Source organism: Staurois parvus, unplaced genomic scaffold (assembly GCF_062004578.1).
Source record: "Staurois parvus isolate SC_StPar_1 unplaced genomic scaffold, SC_StPar_1.0 ptg000909l, whole genome shotgun sequence".
Taxonomy (NCBI): Eukaryota; Metazoa; Chordata; class Amphibia; order Anura; family Ranidae; genus Staurois; species Staurois parvus.
In genome coordinates, this window is record NW_028318705.1 from 903,468 (window position 1) to 916,086 (window position 12,619).

A 12,619-nucleotide genomic window follows, 5' to 3' on the forward strand; every position below is an offset into this window, starting at 1 on the left:
ACAGGTACCCACTACCACTTCCGCGGAGATGTCCTCCCTTTAGTTTGGGCACCCGGCTGACAGCCGAGTGCTCACTGTGCATGCACGAGAAGCGCTGCACTTTATGAATGGCCCGGCATCTTCTGGGACCTGTCATGTGTCCCAGAAGACGCTGGGCCATTCACAAAGCGCGGCGCTTCTTGCACATGCGCAGTTGGCACCCGGCTTTCACAGCCGGGTGCCCACACTAAAGATGCCGGCGCCGGAAGACTACAGCGCTGGACCGAGGTACAGGTAAGGTCCTGCTGCAGAGAAGAGCTGAGCGGCTGGCCCGGTATTCTGACACGGTGGCGGTGGAAATACCGGACCGGTCGCTCCATAAGACACACTGACATTCCCCCCCCCCTTTTTGGGGGGAAAAAAGTTCGTCTTATGGAGCAAAAAATACGGTATATATATATATATACACACACACACGAGTACCTCGGTTTATGTAATTTTCAGTTTACGAATAAAAATCCATTGAAAATAATGCCTCAGTTTACAAATTTTTTCGCAGTACAAACGGATTAATTGGTTTTCAATGCATTTACTATTTGTTTTTTAATCATGTCCCTGTACAGTACTATGCCTTTATAAAAAGTTTTGAACAGACTTTTATTTTATTCTTTTCTGATATCCGGAACGGATTAATTGGTTTTCAATTAATTTACACCTTTTTATCATGTCCCTGTATAGTATTTATGCCTTTAAAGTGCACTTTATAAAGAGTTTTGAACAGAGAAAAGACTTTAAAACTTTTTTTTTTTTACTTTTTTCTGACCTCCAGAACGGATTAATTGGTTTTCTTTGTGCATTCCTATGGGAAACTGCATTTCAGTTTACGAATTTTTCGCAATATGAAAAGTCACGCAGAACGAATTAAATTCATAAACCGAGGTATGCCTGTGTGTATGTATGTGTGTGTGTGTGTGTATAATATATATATATATATATATATACACACACACGCATTTTGTTTTTTTAACATCTTGGCACTGGCGCCTCCCGGCCCTTTAAGAGTTTCAGGAGGTGGAGCGGAGTTTTAGGGTCACGTGACCACCATGATTCGCCGTCACATAATCGGAAAAGGTCCCGATCAAAAGTGGAGATCGGGACCATTCCGGGAGTCGCGGACATACAGTTGCAAGAAAAAGTATGTGAACCCCTTGGGATTACGTGGAGTTTTGCATGAATTGGGCATAAAATGTGCTCTGAACGTCATCTAAGTCACAACAATAGAAGAACACAGTCTGCTGAACATAATACTACACAAACATTAGATGTTGCCATGGTTTAATTGCACATAACATGTAAACATTCACAGTGCAGGGAGGAAAAAGTATGTGAACCTTTGGACTTAATAACTGGTTGACCCTCCTTTGGCAGCAATAACCTCAACCAAACGTTTCCTGTAGTTGCAGATTAGACCTGCACAACGATCTGGAGTAATTTTGGACCACTCCTCTTCACAAAACTGTTTCAGTGTAGCAATATTCTTGGGATGTCTGGTGTGAATCGCTCTCTTAAGGTCATGCCACAGCATTTCAATCGGGTTGAGGTCAGGACTCTGACTGGGCCACTCCAGAAGGCGTATTCCGTGCTGTTGCAGCCATTGTTTTGTTGAATTACTTGTATGCTTTGGGTCATTGTCCTGTTGCATCACCCATCCTCTGGGGAGCTTCAGTTGGCGGACAGATGGTCGTACGTTTTCCTGCAAAATGTCTTGATAAACTCTGGAATTCATTTTCCCATCAATGACAACAATCCGTCCAGGCCCTGAGGCAGCAAAGCAGCCCCAAACAATGATGCTCCCTCCGCCATGTTTTACAGTGGGGATGAGGTTTTGATGTTGGTGTGCTGTGCCTTTTTTTCTCCACACATAGTGTTGTGTGTTCTTCCCAAACAACTCAATCTTGGTTTCATCTGTCCACAGTATATTTTGCCAGTAGTGCTGTGGAACATCCAGGTGCTCTTTTGCAAACTTCAAACGTGCTGCAATCTTCTTTTTGGACAGCAATGGCTTCCTCCGTGGTGTCCTCCCATGTACTCCATTCTTCTTTAATGTTTTCCTTATTGTAGATGTGTCAACAAAAATGTTAGCATGTGCCAGAGATTTCTGTAGGTCTTTAGCTGACACTCTGGGATTCTTCTTTACCTCATGCAGCATTCTGCGCTGTGCTCTTGCAGTAATTTTTACAGGACGACCACGCCTAGGGAGAGTAGCAACAGTGCTAAACTTTCTCCATTTGTAGACAGTCTGTCTTACCGTGGACACATGAACATCAAGGCTTTTGGAGATACTTTTGTAACCCTTTCCAGCTTCATGCAAGTCAACAATTCTTGATCGTAGGTCTTCTGAGAGCTCTTTTCTGCGAGGCATGGTTCACATCAGACAGTGCTTCTTGAAACCAGTAAACCCAAAACAGGTGTGTGTTTTTTAAGGGCAGGACAGCTGTCAGCAACACATCCAATATCATCACACTGGAGTCAAGGTTGGCTCACTCCTGGCTCCAATTAGCTCTGGGAGAAGTCATTAAGCTAGGGCCTCACATACTTTTTCCTCCCTGCACTGTGAATGTTTACATGTTATGTGCAATTAAACCATGGCAACATCTAATGTTTGTGTAGTATTATGTTCAGCAGACTGTTCTTCTATTGTTGTGACTTAGATGACGTTCAGAGCACATTTTATGCCCAATTCATGCAAAACTCCACGTAATCCCAAGGGGTTCACATACTTTTTCTTGCAACTGTATGTGCCGGGAGCGCACAGGATGTGTGCTCTCAGCACATATGTATTTTTTAATTGCACGCAAATATGTGGCTATTCGGCGTCAAGGCCCAGACGCTGAGAGGCCACATATTTGAATGCGATCGGCGTCCAGGGGTTAATAAGAGGCCATAGTTCTACCTCAATAAGCTGTGGCCTCATGTTCTGCCATATCTTGAGATTCCACAAGGCCCCGTTGCCATTGGCTGTTCCAGTTTGTGTATATCAAGGATCACCTCGAATAAGACCCCAGACGGTCACACAGACTCCACACACCTCACATATACAGTCCAAGGCCATTTTAATAAATTCTGTATATACAAAGCGGAGCAGAACCTGTGTGGTCCTTGCGCTCGCATAGACGATCCTTTGGTTCCGGCTCCCAATAAAACATACAAAATCCAGAAAGTCCAGTGGTTATAGAAAGTCCTTTCTCTGTAATAAAGGCCACTATGAGTTCTTGGCCGTTTGTGAAGGCTCAAATCCTTTACGATCCATTTCGGCTTTATACTTTAGATAATCTCTTCTCTTATCAAAGTGTTTAATCTGGGAAAAAAAAAAAAAGAAAAAAAAAATCAGCAAATATTTAATTCTGTACAGTGTTGCATCTGAGGACTTAAGGCTGAACTCCAGAATAAGCAAATGTTGTCTAAATACTGTACATTGGTCATGTGTATTATTCCTTGAATCTCGGTGTGCTTTGTGTATTTCTTCCGGATCTGTGCAGTAATCCAGTGTGAGACTTCCTGTAATAAAGACCGCTCACTGCTGCTCTCTCTACATGTGCAGGATGACTGGTCTTGTCTCCGCCCCCTCCTGTAGTTTTCTACATATATAATAATAAAAGAGTGAGCGCTGATCCAAAAAAGCAGCTAAGCACTCTAAGTAACCAAAAAATACTTAAACAGAGTAATATCAACAAAAGTGCAGCGCTAGATAATAAAGTCTGAAAGAAAGTCCACTAAAGTCTATTCATAAAAACGTGCCAGATGACAAGTGGATAATCAATGGTGGTGGTCCGTGAAGAAAAGCAGAAATGCGCACTCACCAGAAGACAGATGTAAGTAAGCGGTATGTATCAAAGCCCATAGATCCTCAATCAAGGAGAGAACTGGTCCAGTCAAAGTGGGTTGATCTTCCCTTAAGGATGCAGAGCTAATCCAGAGCAGATCCAGGTAGCCAGAGGTCTCCTACAGCTGAATGGACAGAAGGGGTCACCTGCTTAAAGGGGGGGTCTTCCTCCTCTTGATAAAAGCCTGAATTCTCAGTAAAGGACTCTGCAAAAAGGTACTCCTCTCAGGGAGTCAGGGAAGGACGCCCATAGTGTAGTATTCATAGAATCAACAATTTTATTAAGGACAATAGTAACAACTTAGAAAAACGTGTGTCATCCAGGTGTAAAGGTTGAACCCTAGAAAATGAAATAATGGCCGCCGGGCCTCCACGTGGCTCCGGCGGCATAGCATCTCGACGTCCAGGCTCCTCCTTGCGCGTTACGTGCGCACGCACATCATCAGAGGTATGGAACCTGGATCTGCTCTGGATTAGCTCTGCATCCTTAAGGGAAGATCAACCCACTTTGACCGGACCAGTTCTCTCCTTGATTGAGGATCTATGGGCTTTGATGCATATCGCTTACTTACATCTGTCTTCTGGTGAGTGCGCATTTCTTCTTTTCTTCACGGACCGCCACCACTGATTATCCACTTGTCATCTGGCACGTTTTTATGAATAGACTTTAGTGGACTTTCTTTCAGACTTTATTATCTAGCGCTGCACTTTTGTAGTTTTCTACAGGCAGCCTGTAGTGGGTGGAGCCTGCTGGTTCCCTCCCACAGTTCTAATCTCTCTACAGCAGCTGCATGCCCTTGTTTAGGTGGGCGGTAGAACTGTGGCTCAACCACCTGCTTTTACTGGCCAGCTGTGTGAGAACATTTCCATTTATTTATATTGAAAGTGCTGTAAACGGGCCCATGGCATATACAGTGTGGCTGCAAAGCATCAAAAGTCATCATTTCCTATTTGAGGAGCAGCAGTTGGCATGTTAAAATGACAGCAAACAATATCCCTATCAGGGGCAGACTGACAACTCATGGGGCCCCCGGGCAATAAGGGATCATGGGGCCCCGGTGTCCTTGCCCAAACTCAAAAAAGCCTATGAAAAAGGTACCAGGGGCATCTCATGGGGCCCCCTACTGACCCCGGGCCCTCAGGCAGTGGCCAAGTTTCCAAATGGTCAGTCCGCCCCTGATCCCTATTCTCCAAAACTGATCCATACATATCCACTATTTAAAGTATAACTAGAGGCAAAATTTTTTTTTTTTTTAGTTTTGGATGGAGTGGGATTAGACCCCCTGTCAGGTTTTTATTGCTGTTTGTGCCCCCTGTTAGGGAGATCCCCCCCTCTCTATTTTTCCAGTTTACCATTATCATTGAGCCCTGGTTCACACTAATGCAGTGCGGGAAACGCAGTGAATCCTCTGCATTTCCCGCACCGCAATCGCACAGCGTCAATGCGATCTGGTACAGGTGTCAATGTTAAATTGACAGCCAGAAACATTTTGCAAAATGCAATGTGATTACCAGACTTTGCATAGCATGGGTTTGAACACCTGTGCAATGCAAATCAGGTGGGGGTGAAAACAGGGTCCTGCGCCTTTTTGGTGCGGATGCGATTTGAGCCATACAAAATGTACGGCTCAAAACGCACCGCACAGGCATCGCATGTGGCACAGGAATGAGGTGTGGTTCCTGTGCAAATCACATGCGATGTGCCGCACCGCATCAGTGTAAACCAGGGCTGAAAGTGGAAGAAAATCCTAAATTTTGGGTTGTCTCCAGAAAAGTAATCTTCCAATGGGGACACTAGTTCTGGGGACCTGGGAGGCCCCAATGTACTCCCTTAACCACTTCAAGTCCGGACACTTTCACCCCCTTTCCTGTCCAGGCCAATTTTCAGCTTTCAGCGCTGTAACACTTTGAATGACAATTGCGCGGTCATGCAACACTGTACCCATATGAATTTTTTAGCATTTTTTGAGACAGATAAATCTTTATTTTGGTGGTATTTATGCACCACTGGGATTTTTATTTTTTTGCTATATAAATGAAAAAGTCCAAACATTTTGAAAAAAGTGTTTTTCGTATAAAATTTTGCAAATAAATAATATTTCATCATAAATCTTGGCCAAATTGTATTCCTCTATCTTTTTAGTAAAAAAATAAAATAAAATAACCCAAATTAGTTTATAACCAAAAATTATAATTTTTCAAAACTTTTTTTACATTTTTATTTGATATTATGACTATTTTTTTTAACATACTGTCACCATAGTGACACTGTACTACTTGTGGGCGGTGATGAAGATTTTTTTTTTTCTTAGATTGCTTTTACACCCATAAAGGCTGTAAAAGCAATAATTTCTCCTCCTCTCTGGCTGCATTTTTGCAGCCATTGAGAAATACTGTGAAAGCTGTGATTGGTCACACTTGTCACATGGTACAAGGCTGTTGTGAATAGCATTGTACCATGTGACCTCTGTGATCATTCACAGATTTCACTAGTAGTAAGCAATGATGTCAGAAGTGACATCTTGCTTACACCTATTCAAGTGATCACTGATTGGCCAATCAGTGATTACATGATCGGGACCTCGCACAGAGGTCCCGTACAGCGATCGGTGTTCCGCTGTTTCCGGAGCGCGCACAGGAAGGTAAGTGGGAGGATGTTTATAAACGGCCACCCGCCCCTGCACTGCTGGTTAAAGTGTTCCTAAACCCAAGACCCTGCATTCACTATATCTGATCTCCCCGGACCCTGCATTCACTATATCTGATCTCCCTGGACCCTGCATTCACTATATTTGATCTCCCAGGACCCTGCATTCACTATATCTGGTCTCCCTGGACCCTGCATTCACTATATTTGGTCTCCCAGGACCCTGCATTCACTATATCTGATCTCCCTGGACCCTGCATTCACTATATTTGATCTCCCAGGACCCTGCATTCACTATATCTGGTCTCCCCGGACCTCGCATTCACTATATCTGGTCTCCCCGGACCTCGCATTCACTATATCTGGTCTCCCCGGACCCCGCATTCACTATATCTGGTCTCCCAGGACCCCGCATTCACTATATCTGGTCTCCCAGGACCCCGCATTCACTATATCTGATCTCCCTGGACCCTGCATTCACTATATTTGATCTCCCAGGACCCTGCATTCACTATATCTGGTCTCCCTGGACCCTGCATTCACTATATTTGGTCTCCCAGGACCCTGCATTCACTATATCTGATCTCCCTGGACCCTGCATTCACTATATTTGATCTCCCAGGACCCTGCATTCACTATATCTGGTCTCCCCGGACCTCGCATTCACTATATCTGGTCTCCCCGGACCTCGCATTCACTATATCTGGTCTCCCCGGACCCCGCATTCACTATATCTGGTCTCCCAGGACCCCGCATTCACTATATCTGGTCTCCCAGGACCCCGCATTCACTATATCTGATCTCCCCGGACCCCGCATTCACTATATCTGATCTCCCAGGACCCTGCATTCACTATATCTGGTCTCCCAGGACCCTGCATTCACTATATCTGGTCTCCCAGGACCCTGCATTCACTATATCTGGTCTCCCAGGACCCTGCATTTACTATATCTGATCTCCCCGGACCTCGCATTCACTATATCTGATCTTCCAGGACCCTGCATTCACTAGATCTGGTCTCCCAGGACCCTGCATTCACTATATCTGATCTCCCAGGACTCTGCATTCACTATATCTGATCTCCCAGGACCCTGCATTCACTATATCTGATCTCCCAGGACCCTGCATTCACTATATCTGATCTCCAAGGACCCTGCATTCACTATATCTGATCTCCAAGGACCCCGTATTCACTATATCTGATCTCCCAGGACCCCACATTCACTATATCTGGTCTCCCAGGACCCTGCATTCACTATATCTGATCTCCCAGGACCCTCCATGTATTGCTGTGGACTACAGAACACCTTCCCTCTACCGTATGAAGAACAGAAGAGAGGTATTTGTTCAACTCATCTCTTCAACTAAGGAACAAGCCCAGTTTTAATTTGCAGACAGTCAGGACATTATAAAACAACAACAAAATTCTAATCTCTCCTTCCCACCCTGGGGGCAGCTTGGAGGGCTATAATCCCAGAATCCTCACCACCCCCCCCCACCCCCCTTGCTCCTGTAAAAAGCCACCCTTCCAGTTGGCACACAACTTGAATCAAATGACTAATTGGGAAATGGCATTCCTGCACTGTCCCTAAATTCACTGCACTGGGAGTTGCAATGTTCGGGCCGATCTCTGCTAAGGGCACAATAACTATCTCCACAACAGGCTGAAACGATCTGCTGAAATCTTTCCAATGTATATAGAGGGCCAGGAAATACAAAACTGAAGATCCATTTTAAGTTGTGCATCACGTGGCCCCCGGCTGGAGCACCAGAGGAAAGGGAAATAAGCTCTTGTCCATTGCCAGTGGCCAGGATCTGATTGGCTGCAACAGGTGAAGTCCTCATTTTCCAGAATTTAAAAAGAAGCTGCTAAAAGTGGATTGAGATGGTGACATTGGCTGGCTGCGGTGGTCATGTGACCTACCCATGTCTGTGGACAGTTCTTCTCAAAGCCTTTCCTGATCTGCTGGCACCTGTCCCTGTCCTCCTTAGTGTCATCCAGGCACTGCCAGTACAGGTCGCGGGAGTCCCAGCATGCTTTTCTCTCCTGCGCAGAGGGTGCCGACATCTTATTCCTGAACATAACAGAAAGATTATTAAATCATCATTAAAGTTATGGCAGTAAAGAGGACCTGTAATGAAATATCACCTACTGGCCACAACCAGGACCCCAACTGTCATCCTGGGAATTCAACTTTGATATGTCATCATGGGACTCCAGCACTGCTCAGTCCTCCTAGTACCCCAATGATGTTATCAGTTACCGCTCAGTCATCCCGAGACTTCGAATCTTCTCCAACATCCAGGAACCCCAACTCTACTCTGTCATCCTGGAACCTCAGTCATGCTGAATCATTCCTGGGACCCCAACTTTGCTCCACCATTTTGACACCCTAGCACTACTCTGTCATTCCAGGACCCCAATTCTGAGCTTTCATTCCAGGACCTCAGCTCTGCTCTCATTATCCTGGGCCCTTAGCACTACACAGTCATCTGGGGACCCCCAACTCTGTCATCCCAGGACCTCAGTCATGCTGAATCATTCCTGGGACCCCAACTCTGCTCCACCATTTTGACACCCTAGCACTGCTCTGTCATTCCAGGACCTCAGCTCTGCTCTCATTATCCTGGGCCCTTAGCACTACGCAGTCATCTGGGGACCCCCAACTCTGTCATCCCAGGACCTCAGTCATGCTGAATCATTCCTGGGACCCCAACTCTGCTCCACCATTTTGACACCCTAGTACTGCTCTGTCATTCCAGGACCCCAATTCTGAGCTTTCATTCCAGGACCTCCAACTCTGTCATCCCAGGACCTCAGCAATGAGATTCTACAACCCCAGAGCTGCTCAGTTGTCCAGGGACCCGAACACTGCTCTGTTATCTTGAGACATCAGCACCGCGCAGTCATCCCAGGACTCTGCCTCTTTTCCATCAACCTGGGACCCCAGCTACATTAGGTCATTCCATGGACCTCAACCCTGCTCTATCATCTTAGCACCCTAGCACTGATTAGTCATCCCAGGACCTCAATTCTGCTCTGTCATCTTGGGAACCCAGCAGTACTCCATCATCCTGGGCCCTTAGCTCTATGCAGTCATCTGGGGTATCCCAACTCTGCTTCATCAACTCAAGACACCAGGTCTGCTCAGTAATCCAGCACTGTTTAGCTAATCAGGGACCTCAACTCTGCTCCGTCATCTTGTCACCTTAGCTCTAGTCTGTCATCTTGGGAACCCAACACTGCTCCATCTTCCTGCGTCCTTAGCACTACGCAGTCATCTGGGGATCCTCAACTCTGCTCCATCATCCCAGGACCTTATCCTGCTTTATCATCCTCAGACCCCAACTCCAGGACCTCAGCCATGCTCAGTCATTCCAGGGACCTCAACTCAGCTCCATCTTTTTAGGCGTCCGATCTCTGCTTTGTCATTCCAGGACCCCAGCTCTGTCCCCTCATCTGTCCATTCATCCTAGGACTTCAACTCTGCTCTGTCATCTTTGGAGCCCAACATTGCTTTATCATCCTGGGATCTCAGCACCAAGTAGTCATCTGAGGACCCCAAACTCTGCTCCACCATCTTTGGAACCCAGCACCGCTCCATCATCCCAGGTCCCTAGCTCTGTTCTGTCATCCCAGGACCCCGAGATGCCCTATCTTCCAGGGACTCCAACTCTGCTCCACCGTCTTGGTAACCCAGTGCCGCTCAATCATCCAAGGTCCGTATCTCGTGTATGTCATCTTGGGACCCCAGTGCCGCTCTGTCATCCCAGGCCACCTGAGCTACCTTTTCTTTCAGGGGGCTCAACTTTGCTCCATCATCTTGGCACCCTAGCTCTGCTCTTTCATCTGTTCCTAAATGCAAGGACCTGAACTCTCCTCTGTCATCTTGGGAACCCACCATTACTCCATCATCCCTGGACCTCAGCGCTATGCAATCATCTGGGAACCCCCAACACTGCTCCACCATCTTGGGAACCCAACGCTGCTCCAATATCCCAGGACCTCTGAGCTGCCTCATCTTCCAGGGACTCCAACCCCGCTTCAACATATTGCACCCCAAGAACCTTCTTACAACTCTGCTGCTTCCACCGTACAATTATCTACCTGCAAACCTGAGCCCTCCGCCACTACACCAGCCCTGGCCCCAGCACCACTGAGTTGCCCCTCCTGCCCCCATGCACAGCCCCAGCATAGCTGAGGTCACACAGTTATCTCCCCACAATGTCCAGCCAGAATCCCCCCACCCAGCCTGGAATCTGATTGGTGGATTTGGGGAACAATTACAGTGTGATTGGTGGATTTGGAGAACACTGACAGTGTGATCCATCCAAACAGAACCCGTGTCCTCACCTGCCTAGGACCTTCACAACACTCAATGGACGAACACAAATGACGTCAGCAGACAGACACTTGAGACAAATTGACATTTTCTACTGATTGTATTACAATTCTTATAACATTTTGTCCCCAAATCAGCTGTCACTGGTCTCCAAGAAAATGGCCGCCAGCTCTCTATCACCGTGCGCTGCAGTTACAACAGCGCCACCTGCTGCCACATCGAGGGATAATAGGAGGCAGAGCGACTAGGCTGCCCTCTGCTGGACAAAATTCAGAAGGCAGTTGGAACAAAAATTCTATTTTATACTCTGAAGGGAAATAAATTTGATACATTTTTACAGAGTACAGTCATATCCAGGGGCGGACTGACAACTCATGGGGCCCCTGGGCAATAGGGGATCATGGGGCCCCTGTGTCCTTGCCCAAACTCAAAAAAGCCTATGAAAAAGGTACCAGGGGCATCTCATGGGGCCCCCTACTGACCCCAGGCTCTCGGGCAGTGCCCGAGTTTTCAAATGGTCAGTCCGCCCCTCGTCATACCACACGTTACTCTGAAGGAGATACATGCAAAACATTCAAACTCATTCAACTGATTTATCATTTACCGTTATCAACATTTCTCGTTGTATCTAAAAAGAAAAAGCACCCTGCATACCTGCAACCAGTGTCTCAAACCTCATCTACTGATTCAATTGTGCGTAGATACCTTCATTTTTTTTTAACCGCTTTCCTGCTACAGGGCGGTAGGGCTGTACAAAATCACACACATATATATATATTTATTTATTTCAGGTACTTATATAGCGCCGTCAATTTACACAGCGCTTTACATATATATTGTACATTCACATCAGTCCCTAACCCTCAAGGAGAGTACAATCTAAGGTCCCTAACTCACATTCATACATACACATACTAGGGACAATTTAGACAGGAGCCAATTAACCTACCAGCATGTCTTTGGGGTGGGGGAGGAAACCGGAGAACCCAGAGGAAACCCACGCAGGCACAGGAAGAACATGCAAACTCCAGGCAGATATATATATACTTGTGTGTGATTTTTCATTTCTGGGTAGGCCATTGGCGGCCTCAGCTATTGATCACCGGGTGATTCTGGTGATTCTCTCCGGCACCCAGCGATCGTCGAGTATCACTGACGGGGGAGAGACCTGTATGTAAAAAATATAGATCTCTCCCCTGTCAGCTCCAGCATACTGCTTTGTATGGCTCTGCATAGCAGACCAATACAGAGCAATGTGCTGACACAGTGAAGCACACACACAGTGAAACAGCACACAGTTAACCCTTTGATCACCCCAAATGTTAACCCCTTCCTGCTCAGTGTCATTAGTACAGTGTCAGTGCTTTTTATTAGCACTGATCACTGTATTGGTGTCACTGGTGATGTCAGTAACACCAAGTCAGTTCCCCCCCCCCCCCCCAGTGTCAGAATGCCCGCTGCAGTCCCGCTATAAGTCGCTGATCGCCGCCATTACTAGTAAAAATTAAGCAAAAAAATCCCAGTATCTACACCGCCATTTGTAGACGCTATAACTTTCACGTAAACCAATTAATTTACACATATTGGGATTTTTGTTTAGCAAAGACATGGAGCAGAATACATTTTGCCTAAATTTATGATGAAATTTGATTTTTTTTAAATTTTTTTACTGGACATGTTTTATAGCAAAAAGTCAAAAATATTTTTTTTTTTTCAAAATGGTCAGTTTTTTATTGCTTATAGCGCAAAAATTTTAAACCGCACAGG

The 12,619-nt window shown here is 46.0% G+C and overlaps 1 protein-coding gene across 1 annotated transcript; it reads right to left on the minus strand.

Moving 5' to 3' along the window:
* Nucleotides 1-3,075: 3,075 nt before the first annotated feature.
* LOC149442144 (cytochrome c oxidase assembly factor 6 homolog) lies at nt 3,076-10,927 on the minus strand. The gene is made up of 3 exons (XM_089656487.1): nt 10,864-10,927; nt 8,434-8,584; nt 3,076-3,337 (listed from the first exon to the last, which is right to left on the minus strand). Exons 2-3 carry the CDS (start codon nt 8,575-8,577, stop codon nt 3,242-3,244), a joined length of 240 nt encoding a protein of 79 aa, XP_089512613.1. The 5' UTR covers nt 8,578-8,584; nt 10,864-10,927; the 3' UTR covers nt 3,076-3,241.
* Nucleotides 10,928-12,619: the final 1,692 nt, after the last annotated feature.